This window comes from Vipera ursinii (genome assembly GCF_947247035.1).
Source record: "Vipera ursinii genome assembly, chromosome: 5".
NCBI lineage: Eukaryota > Metazoa > Chordata > Lepidosauria > Squamata > Viperidae > Vipera > Vipera ursinii.
This window is the reverse complement of record NC_139518.1, coordinates 10,616,980-10,640,097: the sequence shown is the minus strand read 5'-3', so window position 1 is coordinate 10,640,097 and position 23,118 is coordinate 10,616,980. Positions and strand designations below refer to the sequence as shown.

Sequence of the window (23,118 nt, the reverse complement as noted above, 5' to 3'; positions counted from 1 at the left end):
GAAATATCACTCTTCATCATTTATTTTGAAACTGTGATTCCAAATATATACCCTTGCATTCCATTAAGTACAGTATCAAATTGCCGTTAGAGATGGGAGGATTTTAGTCAAAATGATCTTATTTCGCCCTCTAGTGGAATATCACTACACTACAAAGATTTACCAGTATCTGAATGTTATTTATTGCCTTTCACCCACACTTTTTGCCCTTCTATTTTTCAGAAAGAAAATTAGGAAAATTAACAAATGATTAACACTTTAAAATCTGAGAGCCCCAATTTTATGGGCCAGTATCTGAGCAGTGATTTGTGGTATTGAGAGTTCCTTGGACAGGAAGAAGTTTGGTGTTTCAAATAAATTAGCAAATGATCATATGAATGGGTTTTCAAAGAAAAGCAGTTTTATGTTTTGTTGTTTTTCCCTGTATCTTTTTGGAAGCTTCTATTTCTGCATATAGGCAGATTTCTCAGCTTTTTGGCTAAAGGATTAATGTAGTGCTGTGAATTTCTCTTACTGGAAGAAAAAACATGGAAATGGTAGAAATATCCAATAGGCAAGGAAATACACACGTTTTCAATTTTCTGCTGGAGGTCACTAGGTTTCCACATGTCTCCCACAATTATGTTGAAAATATTATAATACTCCTGCATCCACAATAATGTGATACCAGATAAATAAATGTAATGGCATAAATCCTTCTACCTTGCATGCGGCAACTTCGCTATTAAGTTGGAAACTTTGATTCCAAAATGCATCCACAGATCTGCATTCTGCAGAAAGAAGCTTCTGCAATTCTTTTAATCAGGTTGACTCAGGTGCTATGGAGGTTTGTTGTGGATCAGAGATCTTCCAAGTTGGCTCTTTCATAACTTGTGGACTTCAACTCCCAGAATTCCACAGCCAGGCACGCTAGCTGAGGAATTCTGGGAGTTGAAGTCCACAAGTCATAAAAGGGCCAAGTTTGAAGACCCCTGTTGTGGATCCTGCTGGCTGGGCAAAAGAGCAGCTCGCTGTACCACTTATGGCCTTCCTATCTTCAGGCTGATATATTTATAAAACGTACTTTTTGCCACATCCTGTATATCAATATCATGTTATGCCACGATCTGTTAAATCCTCTGCTCCAAACATGTTGTTTCTTTCTAAGCTTTCATTCCTAAAGCTGTCAGGGACTTTGCAGGCATTCTGCATGGAACTGATAGTGCTTACTCCCAAGTAAATCTCCAGTCTTACTCAGTTCCTGGTGATTTCCTGGCATATCTGTTGTTTTGTTGAGAGGCTCAACACCTTTGACTCAGCCTTCCCAGATCAGCCAAGGCCAGCCAGGTGTTGGGCATTATTTCAGTAAGCAGCCTTTCGTCCAATACATACTCTGTATGAATATGTGTTAATATTTTGTTGTTGTTGTTAGTTGCGAAGTCGTGTCCGACCCATCGCGACCCTATGGACAAAGTTCTTCCAGGCCTTCCTGTCCTCTACCATTTTCTGGAGTCCTTTTAAGCTCACGCCTATTGCTTCAGTGACTCCATCCAGCCACCTCATTCTCTGTCGTCCCCTTCTTCTATTGCCCTCAACCTTTCCCAGCATTAGGCTCTTCTCCAGTGAGTCCTTCCTTCTCATTATATGGCCAAAGTATTTGAGTTTTAGCTTCAGGATCTGGCCTTCTAAAGAGCAGTCAAGGTTGATCTCCTCTAGGACTGACCGGTTTGATCGCCTTCCAATCCAAGGGACTTGCAGGAGTCTTCTCCAGCACCAGAGTTCAAAGGCTTCAATTCTTTGGTGCTCAGCCTTTCTTATGGTCCAGCTTTCACTGCCATACATTGCAACTGGGAAGACCATAGCCTGGACTATACGCACTTTTGTTGACAGGGTGATGTGTTAATATAGAGCACTAATATTCCCAGCCATTATTTCCCACAGCAGAAGCGCTCAATTTGGAGAGTTTATATAATGGACTCGTTCCACACGCTCAAATCACAAGCCAGCTCAGCATTTTGCGCAAACGCATCAGCGCTAAGAGGTTACATCAGTTTCCCTCCACCTTGGTAACCTGACAAACGTGTGAACTTCAACTCCCAGAATTCCTCAGGCTGGCAAGAAACACCGCGGCACTAACCAGCCCTCCCCCCCCCCCCCGGGGCCACCAGGCCTCTTCCGCCTATTTTAGCCAGCTCCGCCTCCTTTCCGTAGGCGACAGCTGATAAGGCGCATGCGTCAAGCCTCGCTGGAGCCACGGGAAGGGAGGAAAAAGGGAACTCTGCGGAAGGTTTAACTTCCGGGTCGGGGAAATCCGTCTGCGTGAGGGGAGGAGTCGCCGCCGCTCAAGGCGCAGCGGGTGGGCGGTAGCCTGGCTGAGACAGATGGAGCGGGACTTGCTTCGCCAGGCGCTCGGCTTCCACGGGCCGCCGCTGCTCTCCTTGCTCCACGCCGAACAGCAGGACAATCCCGATTTCTGCGGCCTGCTCCCCCCCGCTGGGGGCGGCCTGGAGTCGCTGTCGTCAGCGAGGTGAGCCGAAAGTCTTTGTGGCTCCGCCCTCGCCGTAGCGGAGGGGGCGGGGCCGCACCGGAGGGCGTGTCCTTGAGAAGGTGGGGCGGAGTCTTCTCTTTGGAGTGGGTGGTTGGGGCGGGGGTGGGATGGAGAGTGGAGGCGAATTGGTGCAAACTCAGCCTTTGGGGCCTTGGAAGGGGAAGGAAGAAGACATTTCCTTGGAACCCGTGCATAAGCCAGGGTGCCTCTGATCATATGCAGAGTGTAAGGTCTGTTCACAGCTGTGCCTCGACTTACATGGGGGCTCAGGACTGGCAAGTGAAGCTTCCCAGGTAACTCATGGAAGGTAAAGGGAAAGGTTCCCCCGCACACGCGTGCTAGTCGTTTCCGACTCTAGGGGCCGGTGCTCATCTCCGTTTCAAAGCCGAAGAGCCAGCGCTTGTCCGAGGACGTCTCCGTGGTCATGTGGCCGGCATGACTAGATGCCAAAGGCGCACGGAACGCTGTTACCTTCCCACCGTAGTGGTCCCTATTTTTCTACTTGCATTTTTTTACGTGCTTTCGAACTGCTAGGTTGGCAGAAGCTGGGAGGAGTAACAGGCGCTCACTCTGCTACGCGGCACTCGGGATTCGACCCGCCAAACTGCCGACCTTCTGATCGACAAGCTCAGCCTCCTAACCCACTGAGCCACCGCATCCCTAACTCATGGAAGCATCTCCTTATTCGGTGTTTCAAACCACTCCAATGAACGTGCTTTTAAGCAGCCTGCTGGCAGCGCTTTCCATGTTTCACATTTGTCGTGGTTAACATCCGGGACCCCTGAATAAGACATACAGGGAGTCCTCGGCTTACGACCACAATCGAGCCCAACATTTCTGTTGTTAAGTGAGTTTGGCCCCATTTTGCCAACTTTCTTAAGTGACTCACTGCAGTGGCTAAGTTAGTAGCATGGCTGATAAGTGAATCTGGCTTCCCCATTGATTTGGCTTGTCACAAGGTGGCAAAAGGGGGATCGCTTGTCTCCGGGACACTGCAACCATCATGAATACATGCCAGGTGCCAAGCGTCTGAATTTTGATCACATGGCCACGGGAATGCTGCAGCAGTCGTAAGTGTGAAAAATGGTCGTAGGTCACTTTTTTCCAGTGCTATTGTAACTTCAAACGGTCACTAAGCAAATGGTTGTAACTCAAGGACTGCCTGTAATACATTCCCTACTATTTTTCTGAGAACGGCATAATCGTCTCTCCTTATTCATTGAGATGATTTGGTTCGTAATACTGCAAATTAAATTCTTTAATTTTCCCTGGAAATGCCATGGTTAAAAGCGAGGCCCCTCTATGTATGTAAAAAAAAACATAAAATTCCCTATTTTTTCCCTAGATATTTACCATTGAAAACAAAATATGATTGCCTCTCCTTCTGGAGATGGTTGGATTTGTAAAACTGGACCTTAGATGTTAGTAGATATTAATTGACAGGCACTAAGCATTCTATAAGCCTGTTGTCTAAATGTTATTAAGAAATTTGATGAAAGCTAATTCTAAATATGCATGGTAAGTATTGCAATGTACAGATCTAGGTTTTATGGTGTCAAATAAAAGCCTAAGCTTGTAAGCCGCCCTGAGTCTTCGGAGAAGGGCGGGATATAAATGGAATTAAAATAAAAATAAATAAAAATATATTTTGTGAGATTCTGAGTGCCTGACTAGGCATTCTTATCCAGATAGCCGGATACGAGGCAGTGTATTTTGAGGGTAAAAATGCCTCAAAGCGAAACAGTTGATTTATAATTACAAAGAAACAACTATTTGGAATCTATCATAAACAGCGTAACAATGCTTTTGAATAAGCTATATTTCTTTTAATAGTTACTTCCTTGTTATCAAATAAATTGCCAGGTCCTTGTTTAAGAAAGTATGTTTTTACGGATGTTGATTTGTTTTCTTCTCTTTCAGAAAAGAAAGAGGGGTTGAAAATATTGAGATACAACAGTTCATTTCAAAAAAAGCGGATCTTCTTTTTTCTCATTCTTGGAAAACAAATCTGCCAGTAATAAAAGATGGAAATGAAGAGAATGAAAGTAAGAGAATGAAGTTACATGACAGTTGGATATGTTTATAAATGTGCATCTTACGGTCAATGGTTGGAATTAGAGATGTAAAGCCAAAAAAAGATGAACATTGGAGCATTTCATTTGACAGCTGATAAAGAAAGCCCTCAGGGGGTGTTTACTATTTTTAATTTTGATTTTTAATAAAAAAAAATAGTGGCACACTTTTTTGAGAAGAAAAATTAATAAATTGCTCTGTACAGTATGTACTCGTGTACATATGAATTTGAAGAAAAATATAAAAATTTTGGGTGTACCGGTAATTTAAATCAAATTATCAGAACAAAATTGTTAGCTATGACTAATAAATGATTACCAGGTTTGATAAGCATATGTTTTATTATAACATTTTTGAAATATTAAAAACATTGGGTTTCTATTTTGGTGAGAACAACTTCTAAAACCTTTGAATATCACTGATACAATTTTAAAAAATGTATGTTAATTTTTGAATGATTTGCAGAAAATGATAATTCACAGGAATTGAATCAACTGAATTGATACCTATACCTTGGGAAGTGTAGACCAGTAGTAAAATTCTCCATAAAATTGTGGATTTGTAATATGCAAAGAGTTTGTAATGCTTTTGCCTATTTTTTCTACTTTTAATGCTATTTGATATACGGGTATTCCTTCTTGAGCAATCACAATTGGGACTGGCAACTTGGTTCCTAAAAAAAAGCAGTCACTAAGTGAAATGATGACTGTGCTTAAGATCTTCAACGTTCTTTTGCTTTACAGACCTATGTTTATAGCTGTGAGGATTGGTTGGTCACTGTCGTAAATTTAGCTGATTGCTGAACAAGGACTATCTACTGTCTACCTTATCTACTGCCTGCCTGCCTTTCTATTTATCTACCTACCTTCCTACCTATCCACCTACCTACTTTCCTGTCTACTTACCTATCTTCTTATCTACCTACCTTATCTACCTACCTACCTTTCTATCTTCCTACCTTCTTATCTACCTACCTATCTTCCTATCTGCCTAACTACATACTTTCCTATCTATCTATCTACCTACTTACCTTCCTGTCTACCTGTCTACCAATTTTCCCATCTACCTACCTACCTTCCTATCTACTTACCTATTTTCCCATCTACCTACCTGCCTTCCGATCTACTTACCTATTTTCCCATCTACCTACCTACCTTCCTATTACCTATTTTCCCATCTACCTACCTACCTTCCGATCTACTTACCTATCTACTATTCAATCTACTTGTCTCTCATTGTAAATTATTCAGATCCCTTTTGGAATTGAATGGCCATATAATTTGCATAAATAAATAAACTAGTGGATGATTTTTTCCCCCAGTTTCTTCAGATCTGTAATCTTTAGCCTGTTTATCTGGGTGTCACCCCGATCAATATTATATATACTACTTTGCTTGTAACTTTTCCTGAGCAACCTGTAAGGATTACAGTTTAGATTCTGTAATGTGAGTGGAGTATTTTTAGATTGAGAAGTATTTGTGCAATGAGAATAAAATCAAGTTAAAATTTGAAATATTTTCAGTCAGTTGTATTATGTTCTAATCCAGTAACTAGAATAATAACAAAGGAAAAGTAAGAACTTGGCTGCATTGACTCAGAGGTCTATCTGCTTCCACAGGGACTTGGGAGACATCTTTATGAAAGTCAGATCTATTTTAGCAGTATACTTTATTTATTAGGTCTGTATTCGTCTTCCCCAGTAGACTTTCAAGATGATTGGATAACATCCTCTTTAATGTTTTTATACAGCCATCATGGTGACCATCTTGTAAGGACACATTTCCTAGTTTCAATGCAGGCAAAGCATGCCTGTTCAAAAGCGAACCCATTTAATTTGATAGGATTTGATTCCAATGGTATTGCAAGTGATTTGCATGCTTGACTGTTGCCAATTAACTGTCTGGCAATCCCTGTAGTGTTTCAGTATTTAAAACTTTTTTTTTTTTAAATTTGCATCTACCGAAGATTGTTATGCTATTATGCCACCATTGGAGCAGTTTATGGAAATTCCCAGCGCAGAGAGGAGAGAGCTCTTTTTCCGGGATATTGAACGCGGTGACATAGTGATTGGAAGGATTAGTTCCATTCGCGAATTTGGCTTTTTCATGGTGCTGTTCTGCCTGCGAAGTGGCGTTGTGCGAGAGATAGCAGATTTAGAAATCACGGTAAGTCAGAGGTGTTAACTGCAAGTTACTGCAAAGGAGATATAGCTTTCTGAAGTCTCTCTCTCTCTCTCTCTCTCTCTCTCTCTCTCTCTCTCACATATATTTCTTGTGCTACTGAATTGGCTGAGTTGATCCGAGAAACGTAAGGAACTCTGATTCAGAATCTTCATGTGTTTTTGCCTTTGCCAGTTGACAGGTAGATTTTTGTGCTGCCTTAGCCAAAATGACCTTTCTTATACTCAAGGATTATGTGTTAAAAGTTACAAAAGCCCTGAACTGAACAGAGTAAGTAGTTTGGTTGCATTTCTGATCAAGTGCGATCCATACGGGAAGTGACCAGGGCATGAGCAACTGAGAATAGTTGATAGTGTTCAATAGAATATTGGAACAACGTGAAATTGTGCAAAATATACAAAAGACTTAATGTAAAATGTACAACTAGACACATGCCATCGCTCTGCTAAACGTGTAACTCCCACAGCACTATCTTACATCTAAAGGTATTTACCCATGTAGTAGGACTGCATTAGTATTATCCTTCTCATCTTCCTTATCTTCTCATTTTTCCTATTACCTTTTTCTATTGGTATTTTATTTATTTTTTTATTTTAATTCCATTTATATCCCGCCCTTCTCCGAAGACTCAGGGCGGCTTACAAGCTTAGCAGTATCTTATGATTTGTCACTTATTGTTTGTATCTTATGATTTATGATTGTATCATGCAATTTTTAATCTGTGACTTACCACTATGTTTGTTACACTGAGAGCTCATGCACAAATTCCTTGTGTGTCCAATCACACTTGGCCAACAAAGAATGTTCCTATTTCTATACTTTAGACTTGGCAAGAATAATCAGCTGTAGTGTCTGTTGATTTAGTCCTTACCAGACTGGATTTGCATTAACATTACTGCTGCCCTATGTAGAATAGTATTAAGAGTTTTATATTGGATACAAATTGTGATTGTCACACAGGATACGAATGCTCTTCTCCCAGGTTATCCACTCAAATTTTGAAATTAAAAATTCAGCCTTTAAAGCTGTAGAAGGTTAATACTTTTGCATAAATGTCCTTCAAATCTTCAGTATTTTTTTTGTGGAGTGCAACTGAGTATGTCTATCTTTAATTTTTTGGAATTATGTATTTTCTATTTTTAGGCTCTTTGTCCAGTAAGAGATGTGCCTTCCCAAAGCAGCCATGGGGATCCCTTATCATATTATCAAAATGGTGACCTTATCCAAGGCAAGTACATATCACTCTTCAATTTGCCCCTAGCTATATTTTGCATTGTTTTCTGATGTTTAATTTTGGTCTTTCTCCCCCCCCCTGCCATTTTAATAGCTGCAATCAAGGATATTGATCGCTACCATGAAAAGCTCAGTGTATCACTGCACAAGTCTGCTTTATCTCCCAGCTTAGCAAATACCAAATTAGGAGTAATCAGCTCTGAAGATTTGCCTGTGCATTACAGGTATGAAATTGAAATGAGGTATACTTTTTTGTGTGATTTAAATAAACCCTTTTTTTATACGCAGGTAGTCCTCAACTGACGAACATAATTGAGCTCAAAATTTCTGTTGCTAAGCGAAACATCTGTTAAATGAATTTGGCTGTATCTTAATCACAGTTAAGTGAAACACTGTAGTTAAGTTGGCAACGCAGTTGTTAAGTGGTTTTGCTTGTCAGGAGGTCGCAAAAGGTGATCGCATGACTCTGGAACACGGCCACCGTCGTCCGTATGAGTCAGTTGCCAATCATCCGAATTTTGATCCCCTGACCATGGAGATGTTGCAATAGTCATAAGTGTGAAAAAGTCATAATTTTTTTTTCAGTGCCATTGTAACTTTGAATGGTCACTAAGTGAACTGTTGTAAGTCAAGGACTACCTGCATTGAGCTCTGTAAGATATGAAATACAGTCCTCTTATTGATGAGAATAAGACATGCAATTTCATAGCTCTGCGTGCCTCAATTATATCAGAGTATTGATATAACATTTGAGAGTACTGTGACATGCTTCAGAAAAGTTATTGGCTTCACGCTAAAATAATTTAGCATTGGGCGTTTCATGCTTACAACCACTGCAGCATCTCTATGGTCACATAATCAAAATTTGTATGCTTGGCCGCTGCTTCATCTTTCTGACGGTTGCAGTGTCCCGGGATCACCTTTTGCAACCTTCTGAACAAGCAAACTCTGTGGAGAAGCCAGATTCACTTAACAACCCTGTTACTGATTGAACAACTGCAGTGGTTCACTTTAACAGCTGTCTCACTTAGCAACAGAAATTTTGGGCTCAATTGTGTTCATCAGTCGAGGACTACCTGTACTTGACTTGAAACACTAGAATGTATCTAAAACAGGGTTTCCCCAAAGGCCGATGGGATTGATAGGGGTTGATACGATTGTTTTGTAATACTATTAAGTATTTATTCATCTATTTTCATATAATAAATGCTTGGTATGTCGAGGAACATTGCAGAATTTCCTGAACGGGTCGATGAGCCGAAGAGTTTGGGACCCCTGATTCCAAGAGGGACGAGCTTTATTTCAAGTCTTTTCATAGTACTTCTTGTGTTGGTAATACAAGATGAACAGAGGAAAATATTGTTTTATCTCAGTTCATGATGGTCTTTTTGTTTTTTTTTTCAGGAGGAGCATTGACGTAGCCAGTAGTTTGGAAACATTTGAAAAAGTTTTGCATAATTCTTTGGGCTTTGCCAATCCTGCTGTAGTGGAGTTCCTAGGAAACAAATTAGGACTAGATGAATCCAGTCCCCCCTCCTTAATGAGAGGACTACAAAGGTAACATAAACAACATCTTAACCGAAATGTAATTCCTTCAGTGATGAGTCGGTTAAAAATGACATTTCCATCATTTGCTGAGAGGAGTTTCCCCCCCCCAAAGATTTATCAGAGTTCATCACTATTTCAACTATACTATAAGAGAGGCATTCCCAACCAGGGGGGTGAGACGATATTCCAGGGGGGTGAGAAAACTTGGGTTTTCAAAATTATAGCGTATATGCATAATTCATTGCCATTAATTTCGGACTTTTGTAAGGGGTACGAGAATATTTCAGAAGCCTTCTAAGGGCGTGGGGTATAGGAAAAGGTTGGGAACCACTGCTATAAGACAAAGCATGTTTTCATACCACTTAAAATTTCTACCTAATCAGGTAGAAAAACCAAATGTAAGCTAAATTTGGCTGTTTGGCTAACATTCCTGACTAGAATTAGATAGCTCCAGAGTACAGTGGCTTGTGTGGTTAGGATGCTGGCTTGGAGGTTAGTAAACCTGAGTTCAAGACCTGAGTGCATCCATGACTTGGGAGGAGTTCCCATCCTTCATGCCAGTTCCTGCCAGGGACATGAAAGGAGCCCCCAATTGGGCATCCTCCAGCCCAAGGGTCCCCAACCTTGGCAACTTTAAGACCTGTGGACTTCAACTTCCAGAGTTCCCCAGCCAGCATGGATGACTGGGGAATTCTGGGACTTGAAGTCCACAGGTCTTAAAGTTGCCACGGTTGGGGACCCCTGCTCCATGCAACAGTGATGTCACTGGCTAATCCTTTCAACCCGGAAGTGCCTTGGCGCTTCTGACAGTGCGATGCGAGACAACTCCAGTAGATTTGTTATTTATTTGGACAGGCTGCAAATAGACTAGCTGATTAAACATTTTGTCTCCTTTTTTTTTCCCCCAGCAAAAATTTCAATGAAGAGGATTTTGCCGTTGCGTTGAGGAAAAGACAGTCTTCTTCATGGGCCTTAAAATGGTACACACAGCTTTGTTTTCATTATGAGATAATTCTAGATCTTGAGAGAGAACTATTTTCTTCCAGGCCAATAAAAGCCCAGCCTGAATTTTGGAAGCAGATAATAGTTTTGTCGTTCAGCCATATTAAAGGTTTACGTGACGCTAAAGGTGGAATTATAGGTAATCCTTGACTTACAATTATTCATTTAGTGAGTAAAGTTTCCACGGCACTGAAGTAAGTCACTTATGACCGTTTTCCCCACTTACAATCATTGCAGCATCCCCATGGTCACCTCATCAAAATTTGGACTCATATTTATGACCGTTGCAATGTCCCGGGGTCATGTGATCACCTTTTGCAAAAAGTCAATGAGGAAGCCAGATTCATTTAACAACTGTGACAAGAAAGGTTGCAAAATGGGGCAAAACTCATTTAACTGTCTTGCTTTAGCAATGGAAATTTTGGCCTCAGTTGTGGTCTTAAGTCAAGGACTACCAGTACTTTGTTAGTAGCAATTTATTGTTCAGTCTTCCAACTGTAGGCGAATGATAAACAGTAAGTTTTAATTCCTCAAGAATCCTCCTTGTTTCTTATTGTCTTTCTGCATTTTGGTTTTTGAATAGTTTTGGAGAAAAATTGCAAGCCTGATAAGAGAAACCAGTTGTAAAATAAATGATTGGAATTTGTTTTTATATAGTGATTAATTTGCATTCTTCATAAAGATTTCATATTGAAATCTTAATTTAACTAATTTTATTTTTAGTGTAAAAATTGGTGTTGATTATTTTAAAGAGGGCCGCCATGTTGATGCCATGAATGAATACAACAAAGCATTGGAAATTGATGCCCAAAATGTTGAAGCCTTAGTAGCCCGTGGAGCACTGTAAGTATCTTGTTTTATGTGTGCAACCCAATAATTTCACCCGCAAGTGAAAAATAGGAATTCTTACAGGTAATTTTTTTCCCCTTCTAGATATGCAACAAAGGGAAGCTTGAATAAAGCAATTGAGGATTTTGAAATTGCTTTAGAGCAGTGCCCTACACACAGAAATGCTAGAAAATACCTTTGTCAAACGCTTGTTGAACGAGGAGGCCAGTAAGTGTTGCCTTGTGTTCTTTATAGTTTTCTGTACTCTGTGCATTTAATGTTTCTTTCATCTATATTTTATACCTGGCTAAAGCTAAACAGTAACTTGGTTAGATCTGATTGTGTAGCTAGTTCAGGAGCACAGCTTCATATGAAATCACCTGTTCACCTCCCACTTATAGCTGCTTGCTCGATATAACCGCCATCTGTTTTGTGCTTCAAAATAAAAACAGCTTTCCGATTAGCAAGCCAGAAGTGTGGGTTGGTTTGCATGCCAATTACGTGGATATAGAGGTGGCTCAAAAATTGTGCTCCTCAGTGTTTCCCTATCAAAGTAGCACTGAGTGGATGCCAAGAGATCCTGGATCCTGTAGCCCTCAGCAGGTTTATTCATGAAGGCGATAAGGAGGTAAAGCGAACGTTGATCAGATTTTGAGATGCAGCAAAGTTGGTTAAGAACATAATAGCTTTGCTGGGTCAGGCTGAAGTCCATCTTAGTCTGGCTTCGTGTTTCTCTCGTCATCAACTATATGCTTCGAGGGCAGACATGTCCAACTCGCGACGTCATGTGACGTCGCGCAATGTATCGGGATGGTTTTGCCATTGCCGGCAATGGGGTGGGCGCAGCTTCCGCGGGACGCGTCCGGCCCGCGGGCTGGCAGTTTGACACCCCTGTTCTAGGGTGCTTGCAGTTAGGAGATACAGCCCACTCCTGCTGTTGTTTTTTCCAAACTAAAGTATCCCAAACATTCAGCCCTTTTCTTGTTGTGGGGAAGAGGTTTGAGACATATGTTCATCACTGTTGCTTTTTCTGCCTTTTTCCAGCTGTTACATCCTTTATCAAATGCAGTCACTACAAGGGTACATGCTTCTCTAGATGTGGCTCTGCCCTCATTTTGTAAAAGGACATTATGTTGTTGGCAATTTTATTTTTAGTTCCTTCCTTTCTTCATGATTACCTGAATAGTGTGTGTATGCTTCACAGCTGCCAAACGTCTTGTTATTCCTCTGTCTAGCATCCTAACCCCAAATCTTTTCACTGGTTGGCTATTGACAGCTGAGACCCCTTTTATACTAGTTTGGTAATATTGCTTGTGAAAATGAATTTGGAATAGTAGTTGATGAATACGAACACCACATTGCAATACAGATAGTCCTTGACTTACAACCATTCATTCAGTGATCATTCGAAGTTACAGCAGGACTCAAAAAAAGTGAATTATGACTGTTTTTCACACTTAACAACTGTTGCGGCATCCCCATGGTCACGTGATCAGAATTTGGGCGCTTGGCAACTGACATATATTTACGACAGTTGCAGTGTCCCGAGGTGATGTGATCACATTTGCAATTGTTCCCAATAGCTATGGCAGGGGTAGGCAACCTTGGCTCTTTCATGACTCATGGACTTCAACTCCCAGAATTCTGGGAGTTGAAGTCCATGAGTCATGAAAGAGCCAAGGTTGCCTACCCCTGAGCTATGGTAAAAAAAAAAAAGTCGTCAAATTGGTTGTGATACATTTAACGACTGCCTTGCTTAGCAATAGAAATTCTGGTCCCAATTGCGGTCATAAATTGAGGACTAGTGGTACAGCTGTTTAAAAAGAGGACTTTGCGGATGTAAGACAGAACAGCCATAAACGTGCCACCTTACAGGAGTAGATTCATCCTATTCTGCTTTGCCCACATTGAGGTCTGAATTGTGTTTTAGGAGGTGGTCCATACCTGAAGAATAATTGAGTCAGGCTAAGAGAAGAGCAGGGACGTGGTGGCTCAGTGGGTTAGGAGGCTGAGCTTGTCGATCAGAAGGTCGGCAGTTTGGCGGGTCGAATCCCGAGTGCCGCGTAACAGAGTGAGCGCCTGTTACTCGTCCCAGCTTCTGCCAACCTAGCAGTTCGAAAGCACGTAAAAATGCAAGTAGGGACCACTACGGTGGGAAGGTAACAGCGTTCTGTGCGCCTTTGGCATCTAGTCATGCCTGGCCACATGACCACAGAGACGTCCTCGGACAAGCGCTGGCTCTTCGGCTTTGAAACGGAGATGAGCACCGGCCCCTAGAGTTGGAAATGACTAGCACGCATGTGCAGGGGAACCTTTACCTTTTACTAAGAGAAGAGCCTTCTTAAAAATGTATTAAGGTTAAAGTGCTTCCGGTTCACACATGCCCTCAAATTCATTTGACAGGTTGGAAGAGGAAGAGAAATTGTTGAATGCCGAGAGTTACTACAAGAAGGCTTTAAGCATAGATGAAAGCTTTCAAGAAGCTGAAGAGGCCTTGTTGAAGCTCCGTAAGCAGATACAGGTGATTCTTTATTTTCTGTTAGTCGACTAAAGAAAGCCACCAATGTAGTACTGCAGAAGCAATTGTGTGTTGGCCCTTTTTTTTTCTTGTCTGCAATCCCTTTTGCTTGAGGAAGCATTTTCTGCTAGTCAGAGCTAAATGTTTATTTTTTTTAATCTCGTATGGCCATTGTCAGGGATGTCTGACTGGGAGCAGGCAAGGGGAAGACGTAGCACCAAGGCATTTTAATCGTGGCCCTGATAACGATTTATAAAGATTTGTGACCTGAGCGGTTAACTTTTGGCATACCTTCAAAATTTATTCACCGGGATTTTGTGGATCAGAGTTTTGTTGTTGTTTTTTTTTAATTAAAATGCATGTTGGAAAGAGACTGGGGGTCACTCTGTATGTGCCTGTCTCCCAACGTTTTACTTCTGTGAGGTGAAGAGAGGTACATGTGAGACGTCTAAGCGATTACGTCATTTTATCCACAACTTCCCCATTTAATGTGATAGCCAAAAGTAATTGAGGAATGGAAGTGTTTGAATAATAAAATAATAATAATAATAATAATAATAATAATAATAATAATAATAATAATAATAATAATAATAATAATAATAATAATAATAGAAGTGCGTGCCCACTTTTGCTCTGCTTTCCTTGGTGGGGGCCCACCAGTTAGAACATCCTTCTGAGCATCTTCTATATCAGGGGCAGGCAACCTTGGCTCTTTTATGACTCATGGACTTCAACTCCCAGAATTCTTGAGCCAGCTGGCTCAGGAATTCTGGGAGTTGAAGTCCACGAGTCATAAAAGCCAAGGTTGCCTACCCCTGCTCTCTATAAAGCTCCCTTGATATGCATCTGAGCCTGCCCGGGTCTTCTCCTGTAATACTGATGATACGTTTTTCTCCAATGCATTTTCCTCCGAATTGGAACTGTTGCTGCTGTGTGTGACCTGTGGTGCTGCTCATCACCAACAACCCTGTGGAATATGATTCCGTGTGTAAACTGTGCATCAAACTGGGCTGTGATACCGTTGCCAAATGGTTTGTATTCATACATGGCCCTTTTCAATTCTGTTTTGATGGGGATCACATGTTTACGTATAAATTCAATAATGGCACATTCCTTAATTTCTGCTCGGTTGATTATTCTTTTGTGACCAACTGTTTTGCTGGTTGCCATATTAATCTTCCATTCATACTTCCCGGATTGATAATGGGTTACGGGATACTAATAACCTGGACTTTTTTTTTTCTTCTCCTTGCCTTTTAAAATTTGGGCTACAAACTGCAACATGAACCGTAATACCATGCTCATTCATCCCTATCGCTTAACCATCCTTTGTAATATTTTTTTCCCTTTAATATCTCTTTAATTTTTCCACCTGTTTCCTTTGGGACTTCTGTAAATTGTGTATATTGCGGGTTGAATGGGACTCGTTCGTTATAACTTGTTAATGCCGTATTTTTGATATTGGGATTTAAAAAAGAAATCTCTGGAAATTAGAGAGAAACAAGCGGCAAAAGAAGAGAGGCAGAAAGAAAAGAAAGTAGAAACAAGTGCAGAAAAACTGCGCAAACTCTTAAAAGAAGAAAAAAGGTAACCTGTTTTAATCAGTCTACTGTCTCGTACCTGTGTGTCCATACAGCTTTTCTTACAGCATCAGATTGCTCTATGGTTCGTGTAAGTATAATAATTCACTGTTGAAGCTGATGCTGCTTTTCTGCTTTTTAATGTGTTTCAGTGTTATTTATTCAAAAAGAAGGTACTGCTGGCAATTTACTTTACAACAAAAGACTAGTTCTAAGGCAGTGTTTTTCAAACTTGGCAACTTTTAAGATGTGGACTTCAACTCCCAGCATGCTCCCGGGGGAACTCTGGGAGTTGAAGTCCACACTTCTTAAAAGTTGTCAAATTTAAACAAAACTGTTCTAAAGACATGGTTTTTGAATGCTTTAAGCCCTTTCCAAAATAGAATGTGATTGTTGTACAGGTTGAACATTTTGGATGATTTGACTTGAAGTGAGGCAGGTATATTTGTAATATTTTTTTCCCATCATTCTTAGTTGTCTTGAAACTTCCTGGAATAAATGGAAAGCTTGGAATAGAATATTTCACTAAATAACTGTTCAGGAGTGCTTAGGGAGTTTGAGTTCAGGCTAAGATACATCCCAAAGAAAAGGCTAAGATACATCCCAAAGAAAAGCTTTTTGCTGGCAATGGGGAAAAAGCTCTGTGACGTCGCGGGTTTGACATGTCTGGTCTAAATGAAAACATTCGGCAACATATGATGGGTATATTATATATGAAATGTAGCTATGAAAATAGGGTGCAAAATAATATATTGTATAACAATTTATAGATTTTCTTTTCTAGGTCATAAGTAGTTAAATTTGTAAACATGTAATTTGGGGAACCACACAAAATTGGGGAGAGTCTTTATGAGCCGTAAGTTGTATTGCTTTAAGGTATAACAACAATGAAAGAAAAATTAGACCCTGCAAAAATACAGAGTCGGAGGGTGGGGACTAAAAATAACTGTTTTATACTGATTGTGAGCATGGAAATTGTTGGGTCTTCCCACTGGCTAATGTACAGATAGTCCTCAAGATACATCCACATTAGGCTTATCTAGTATGTATGTATGTGCAATGCATTCAGAAAGTATTCAGACCCCCTTCACTTTTGTCAAATTTGTTATGCTGCAGCCTGATTCTACAGTTGCTGAAATTCATTTTTCTCTCTCATTAACCTACACTCAGCACCCCATAATGATAAAGTGAAAACACTTTTAGAAATGTCTGTAAATTTGTTAAAAAGAAAAAAAAACCTGAAAAATCACATCGGCACAAGTGTTCAGACCTTCCACTCAGTACTTTGTTGAAGCACTTTTGGCAGCAATTATGCCCTTGAGTCTTTTTTTGGGTATGATGCGACAAACTGCACGCCTGGAATGGGGGATTTTCTGCCGTTCTTCCTTGCAAATTTTCTCAAGCTCAGTAAGGTTGGATGGCGACCATCAGTGGACAGCCGTTTTCGGGTCCCTCCGAGATGTTCAATAAGGTTCAAGTCAGGGCCACTCTAGGACATTCACAGAGTTGTCCCTAAGCCACTCCTGTTTTATCTTGGCTGTGTACTTAGGATCGTTGTCATGTTGGAAGGTGAACCTTAGGTGTGAGGTCCTAAGTGCTATGGAACAGGTTTTCATTTAGGATATCCGTGTACTTTGCTCCATTCAGCTTTCCCTCAACCCCAACCAGTCTCCCAGTCCTTGCTGCTGAAAAACACCCCAACAGCATGATGCTGCTACCACCATGCTTCACTGTTGGGATGGTATCAGTCAGCTGCCTGATTTCCTCCAGACACGTTTAGAATTGAGGCCAAACAGTTCAATCTTGGTTTCATCAGACCAGAGAATCTTGTTCCTCACAGTCTGAGAGTCCTTCAGGTACTTTTTTTTTTTGCAAACTCCAATTGGGCTTTAATGTGTTTTGCACTGAGGAGAGGCTTACATCATTCTGCCATAAAGCCCTGATTGGTTGAGGGCTGCAGTAATGGTTGTCCTTTGGGAACTCTGTCCCATCTCCACATAGAATCTCTGGAGCTCAGTCAGAGTGACCATTGAGTTCTTGGTCACCTCCCTTACTAAGGCCCTTCTCTCCCGATTGCTCAGTTTGACCAGGCGACCAGATCTTGGAAGAGTCCTGGTTGCGCCAAACATCTTCCATTTGAGGACTATGGAGGCCACTGTGTTCTTAGGACCTTCGGTGCAGCATAAATTTTATTGTAGCCTTCCCCAGACCTGCGCCTTGCAATAATCTTGTCTCTGAGCTCTGCAGGCAGTTCCTTTGACCTCGTAGCATTTGCTCTGCTACAATAGGCATTGTCAGCTCCGAGGCCTTCTATAGAGGTGCGTGCCTTTCCATGTCATGTCCAATCAATTTAAGTTACCACAGATTGACTCTCCAATCAAGGTGTAGAAACGTGTCAACAACAATCCAGAGAAATGGGAGGCACTGGAGCTAAATTTCATGTGTTGTTGCAAAGGGTCTGAATACGTAATGCCAATGTGATACTTCAGTTTTTTCTTTTTAATAAATTTACCGAGATTTCTAAAGTTTTGTTTTCACTTTGTCGTTATGTGGTACTGAGTGTAGATTAATGAGGGGGGAAAATGAATTTCAACAACTGTAGAATCAGGCTGCAGCATAACAAAACTGACAAAAGCTAAGGGGGTCTGCATACTTTCTGAATGCACTGTATGTATGTATATGCATCATTAAAGTATAGTTCCGATCTCTGATATGAAATGTTGATCATCTGTAGATTCTGTGTAGTAGAAATACGCCGTCTGTGGTATCCTTGGTGCTGAGCTTTGTCGTTTACTTGCAGATGTTTCGGTACTAGATAACATCATTGGTACCGGTGAGTTGTGTTGCAGTTCCTTAATTAGGATATTGTTTTCTGCTTGCTTGTCTATTGTTAATCCCTGCTTATCCGAGTATTGGCTGCTGGAGGGGATCTCTTCTGGCCTTTGTTTTCTTCTTAGCTTTTTAATTGTCTGTTTTGAATGGTGTGTAAATATAATTTATTTCTATATTTATGTTGATGACTGATTTGTCTAAAGGCTAAACTTCCAGGAATTCCATAGCACTTTTGCATTCAGCATGGTCTAGGATGCTCACAGTAGCAGGGCGAGCTACTGTATATAAACAGGGAGCAAACCCCCCCCCCCACACACACACTAGCTCTCATGATGTTACCTAGTTGGGTAATGAAACATCTGCAAGCCAAGCGATCAAGACCAGAGTTCACCAAGGACTCCACAGTTCAACCCTGAGCTATGTATATTCTCTTCTACATGAAGTCTAGCAGTAGTAGTTGAGTTTTCAGGTATACCTGTTAGAAAACTTCAAAAACTAACTTGTTGTGTAATTGAAAGAAACCCAGAATTTAACCACCCCACAGTCAAACTATATCCTCGTATTTTACCTATTAATACCCAAACTTTTGCTAGCTCAGCAGTTGCAGCTTTCGCACAACCTGATTGTGAAATTTAATTGCAGTGCCTCATGATTAATTAAAACTTTTAGGTTGAAGAAGAAAAGAAAAAAGTCAACTTCTTCCTCCTCCTCCTGCGGTACTTCATCAGATGAGTCTGCCTCTTCTTCCTCCTCCTCTTCCTCCTCCTCCTCCTCTGATAACAAAAAGTGTAAGAAAAGGAGTCGGAACCGGTCCGAATCCTCCTGCAGCTCTAAAAAACACACATCTAGGATCTTTTCCCATCTGAGTAGGAAAGAGGACAGCTATTCCCCTCCCGCCAACACCTCTGCTTCTTTCCTTAATCAAAAGCACGAAGTGGAAAAATTGCTAGAGAGGCAAGACAGGCTAGCCAATCAAAAACCTGAGGTAAGAGACAGAGAAGGAGATTGTAGGTTTTTAAAGATGTATGCCGAAGATGACCTCTGTGGAGGTAAGTTTGAAGATTCTAGGGATTCTCACCATCAGCCTAAGATGCGGTCTAGTAGTAGCAAGACTGAAAGACGGAGTAGGTCAGACCGAGCTTCCTCCGATAGGAAGGATAGTACAGGATCTTACCATAGACACCCGGATGAGAGAAGTAAGGCCAGTGATTCAGGAAGGCCGGAAAAAGAGCTGGGCCGGAGAGAGAGTTATCACAAGTTCAGCCCAAGCCTAGCCAAGTACTCCACGTCCCCCACAGGGTCCGATTACTCCTCCAAATCCGCTGAACATTACAAACAGTATACCAGCCGATGGATGAATGAACCGAGTAGGTACAATGCAGATGGTAGAGCTGAGGTGGCCAGGGGTAAACATGAGAAAGAATCGAAGAGCAGGGAAAGAGACTCTCCAAGAGGCAAAGGAGGAGATGAGGAAGCTGTGCTGAACGGTAAAGAACAATTAGGCAGCAGGGCTAAAAAACAGCTGCCTCAGAACTTGCTCAATATATTTAATCAGATTGCTGAATTTGAAAGGGAAAAAGGAAGCAAGCAGAAAAATCAGTGAATTGAAAAACAGTTAAGCCAGGTGCGGGAAAGTATCTGCTTTTAATCACTTGACAACTCTCTACTCTTTTTTAAGTTTTTATTTAAATTTGCTTGTTAGGTATTGATTTAAACTGGGGATGTTCCAACCTTGGCAACTTGAAGACTTGTGGGCTTCAGCTCCAGAATTCCTCAGCCAGCATGCCTGGCTGAGAAATTCTGGGAGTTGAAGTCCACAGGTCTTATGGTGGTCAAGGTTGATAAATGTGCAAGAGTTGTATTTTTTTTCCCAATTTGAGTTTCTTATGCTGTTAGGGTATTAAGGTATGGTGGCATGCCTGGCTGAACAACCCTTAAGACTGCCACTTGTGCTATCTGGCATCAAAATTGCACTTTAAAACATTTTCCCCACAAGGTACAGATGACTGTTACTTTCTACTGTTAATAATATAACCATGTATTGATAAATTAATTGAAAATATTTTAATGTATATCATCAGTGTATATAGTCTGTCTTACTATTAAATTTTTTACAAAAACATTACTGCTTCCTAAATTTTAATTCAGAACTTGCAAAACAAGGGGACGTGATGTGGCAGTTATGCCCGGGGAAGCCTCTGCTAACACTAATCTAAAGACCCAAGGTTGTGTGTTCAAATTTGTGTATGTGTTGCTTTGAATCCTGTAAATCACTTTTTTTTTCTAACCGTATTCACTGATAGAACGAACAGAAGAAACAAGGAGTCAGGTTGGCTTGGGTAAGAGGAATCTCTAAAATGCCATGTGGAGTTACTATTCACAACCGCTAAGGAGGGCAGTTGGGAGGTTTTGGATAATAAGCAATACAAGAGGATCGGCTGAGGAAGGGAATGCAATAGGGCAGGGGTGTCAAACCGGCCTGCGGTCTGGATGCCTCATGGCGAAACAGCACCCACCCCATTGCTGGCAATGGCAAAAAAAGTCATGATACATCGCGACACATCACGTGACCTTGCGAGTTTGACACCCCTGCAATTGGGTGGCTCAGACACATTCAACACATACAGTAAATGCTACAGGGAACTAGTGCTCTGCTTAGCTATGAAGCTCAAAGATGACTTTAAATGACTGTGCTCTGCAATAGGCCTAGCAACATTTAGTAAGTGTTAATAGTTGTTTTATTATGCTTTTAGAAGTGGCATTTTGGAGCAAAGCCGATGATGCTTTAAGAAATTCATGGCACAGAAAGCAGCCATTGTAGATCTTAATTCTTGCCTCACCTACCAGGTCATTGGGTAGTTGACCAGTAACCAAGACACTTTTTAAAGCATTCCTGTGGGAAAGGTGGAGTTCATAGGAATGAGTATGCATTCTTAGCAATTAGTAGCTCCCAAGACAGAGGAAAAAGAAGGTAGAATATTGGAATTCAACAAAGGTAGCCTAAGAGGATCAAACAATTGTTAATGAAGTTTTGAGGTGCCCAACTCCTAAATGACTCGAGGCTTACAGTCAAAAAAGACCAATCATATAAAGGACCCAATGGGTTAAAGCAGCAAAATATCAACCATAAACCTACCAAAACAAACTAATAGGATTGGAAGGGGGTAGTGGTGGAATCTAATCACCTTGTCCCCAAAGCTAGAGATCTGTCTTCAGTGATCTAAACCAGCCTCCAAACTCTAGAGAAGGAACAAATCTTTGACCTCCACAACAGCTGTAGCCTATATACCTTTGCAGAAGCTGAGGCTCCTCACCTCTCTTATGCTGTCAAGGTCATCTCTAAGCTGACCACCAATCCAATATTTTTCCCATGAGGCCTCCAGGCTGCTGGCATGTCAGGGCTCCAAGGACTCCTAGGACTTCATAAGGATCAGTTAAGTATAATGCCACTAAATACTGACCTTTGTGCTTGAAATGGTGGTGCCCTTTATCCCTTCCCACCTAAAAGCAAACAATGCCAGACACATTCGGCCCTCTTAAGCTCCACACCCAGTCAGCAACTTTGAAAGGTATTTTAAATTATACTTTTTCCTTCTGCCAATTTCCTGCAAAGTACCCTAACGGTAACATTTAGCATGAACTGCTACCTTACCTGTTTTGTTCTTATGATCCAGGAATGAAAGGAAGGAAATAAATTTCTTATGAACAAAAACATTCAAAACTTTCTCCCTCCGTTTCTGATGGAGCTCAGCATGTTTTGTTAAACCCAGCAGTCAACTGTGTGAATTTTGGAAATGGGTTCATTTTGCAACTAGGTTAACTGTTACGTGAGTGCAACTACTGGCTGATCACAGCAGTTTCTGAGAGAGATCACAAAGCATTTCAGCTTTGTCTTTCAATGGGAGGAAAGTTTACTTTCTGTAAAACTAGAAGAGCCACAGCTTTACTCTCAGTCTGATGGAACCTGATGCCTCAGATCAACTGCATCTCCCTTCAAACAAAATCATCTCCTATACATTAGTTCTAATAAAACTCGATATACCTTAGTCAAGAAGCTCGATCTCAATTCTTCATGGAAGAATAGAAGATATATAAAGGGAGATTGAAAGGTGTTAACAGTTCTTCAGTGGCCAATGGTCAATATTTTGGGGGAACCATGGTATTGATAAATATGCAGAATGTGTCCACAGGCCCTCAAGACTAAGGGACTTTTATGAGCTAGTGGCTGTATTCACAGAAAGCTTGTTTGAGCTTTGATTTATTTAGGTTTTGCATAATGTGTGAAGCCAAATACAGATTAATTCTATCATCTGGTTGAGCATGTTTTGTGAAGATACCTAGAGAGTGCATTTTCTTATTCCTTCCCTTCGTAAGATAAAATGCACACAGCCAGTGCTTATTGGCTCTTGGATAACACTGAAAGAGACTAGTGGCCCTTTAGATAGTCCAGGAGAAATCCTAGCAGCTGTTATCTTAGACACGTTGGTTGGGAATTATGGGAGTTGTAATTCAGCAACACCTGAAACGTAGGGGTGCTCTGGTTCAGATTCAAGTGGGAGGATTGAAGGAATGTTAAATACACATTTCTAAACATGATAAAGAAACTGGAGGAGTGATGAAGTTGTGACATTCTACAAAGATTGTTTTTATTGTTAAGGGCTTTTTTGCTATAAAAATAAAACTTGAGTTCATCCTAAAACATGTATTCCAAATGAAAGTAATTCATTCACTATCACATAAATTAATTGTAGTTGTGTAGTCAAACGTATGCTGTAGCTTAGCAGATGACTTTCT

At 40.9% G+C, this 23,118-nt stretch overlaps 1 protein-coding gene across 2 annotated transcripts; it reads left to right on the top strand.

Annotated features, from left to right (window-relative positions):
* The first annotated feature begins 2,298 nt into the window (after nt 1-2,298).
* TTC14 (tetratricopeptide repeat domain 14) lies at nt 2,299-20,446 on the top strand. 2 transcript variants are annotated; one of them, XM_083363924.1, is made up of 12 exons: nt 2,299-2,506; nt 4,448-4,572; nt 6,566-6,765; nt 7,924-8,008; nt 8,108-8,237; nt 9,418-9,570; nt 10,470-10,541; nt 11,287-11,406; nt 11,497-11,619; nt 13,795-13,912; nt 15,390-15,499; nt 18,994-20,446. In XM_083363924.1, exons 1-12 carry the CDS (start codon nt 2,361-2,363, stop codon nt 19,925-19,927), a joined length of 2,316 nt encoding a protein of 771 aa, XP_083220050.1. In that variant the 5' UTR covers nt 2,299-2,360; the 3' UTR covers nt 19,928-20,446. The 2 variants fall into 2 exon arrangements, with proteins under 2 accessions (XP_083220050.1, XP_083220051.1); XM_083363925.1 differs by lacking the exon at nt 2,299-2,506 and adding an exon at nt 2,771-2,820.
* Nucleotides 20,447-23,118: the final 2,672 nt, after the last annotated feature.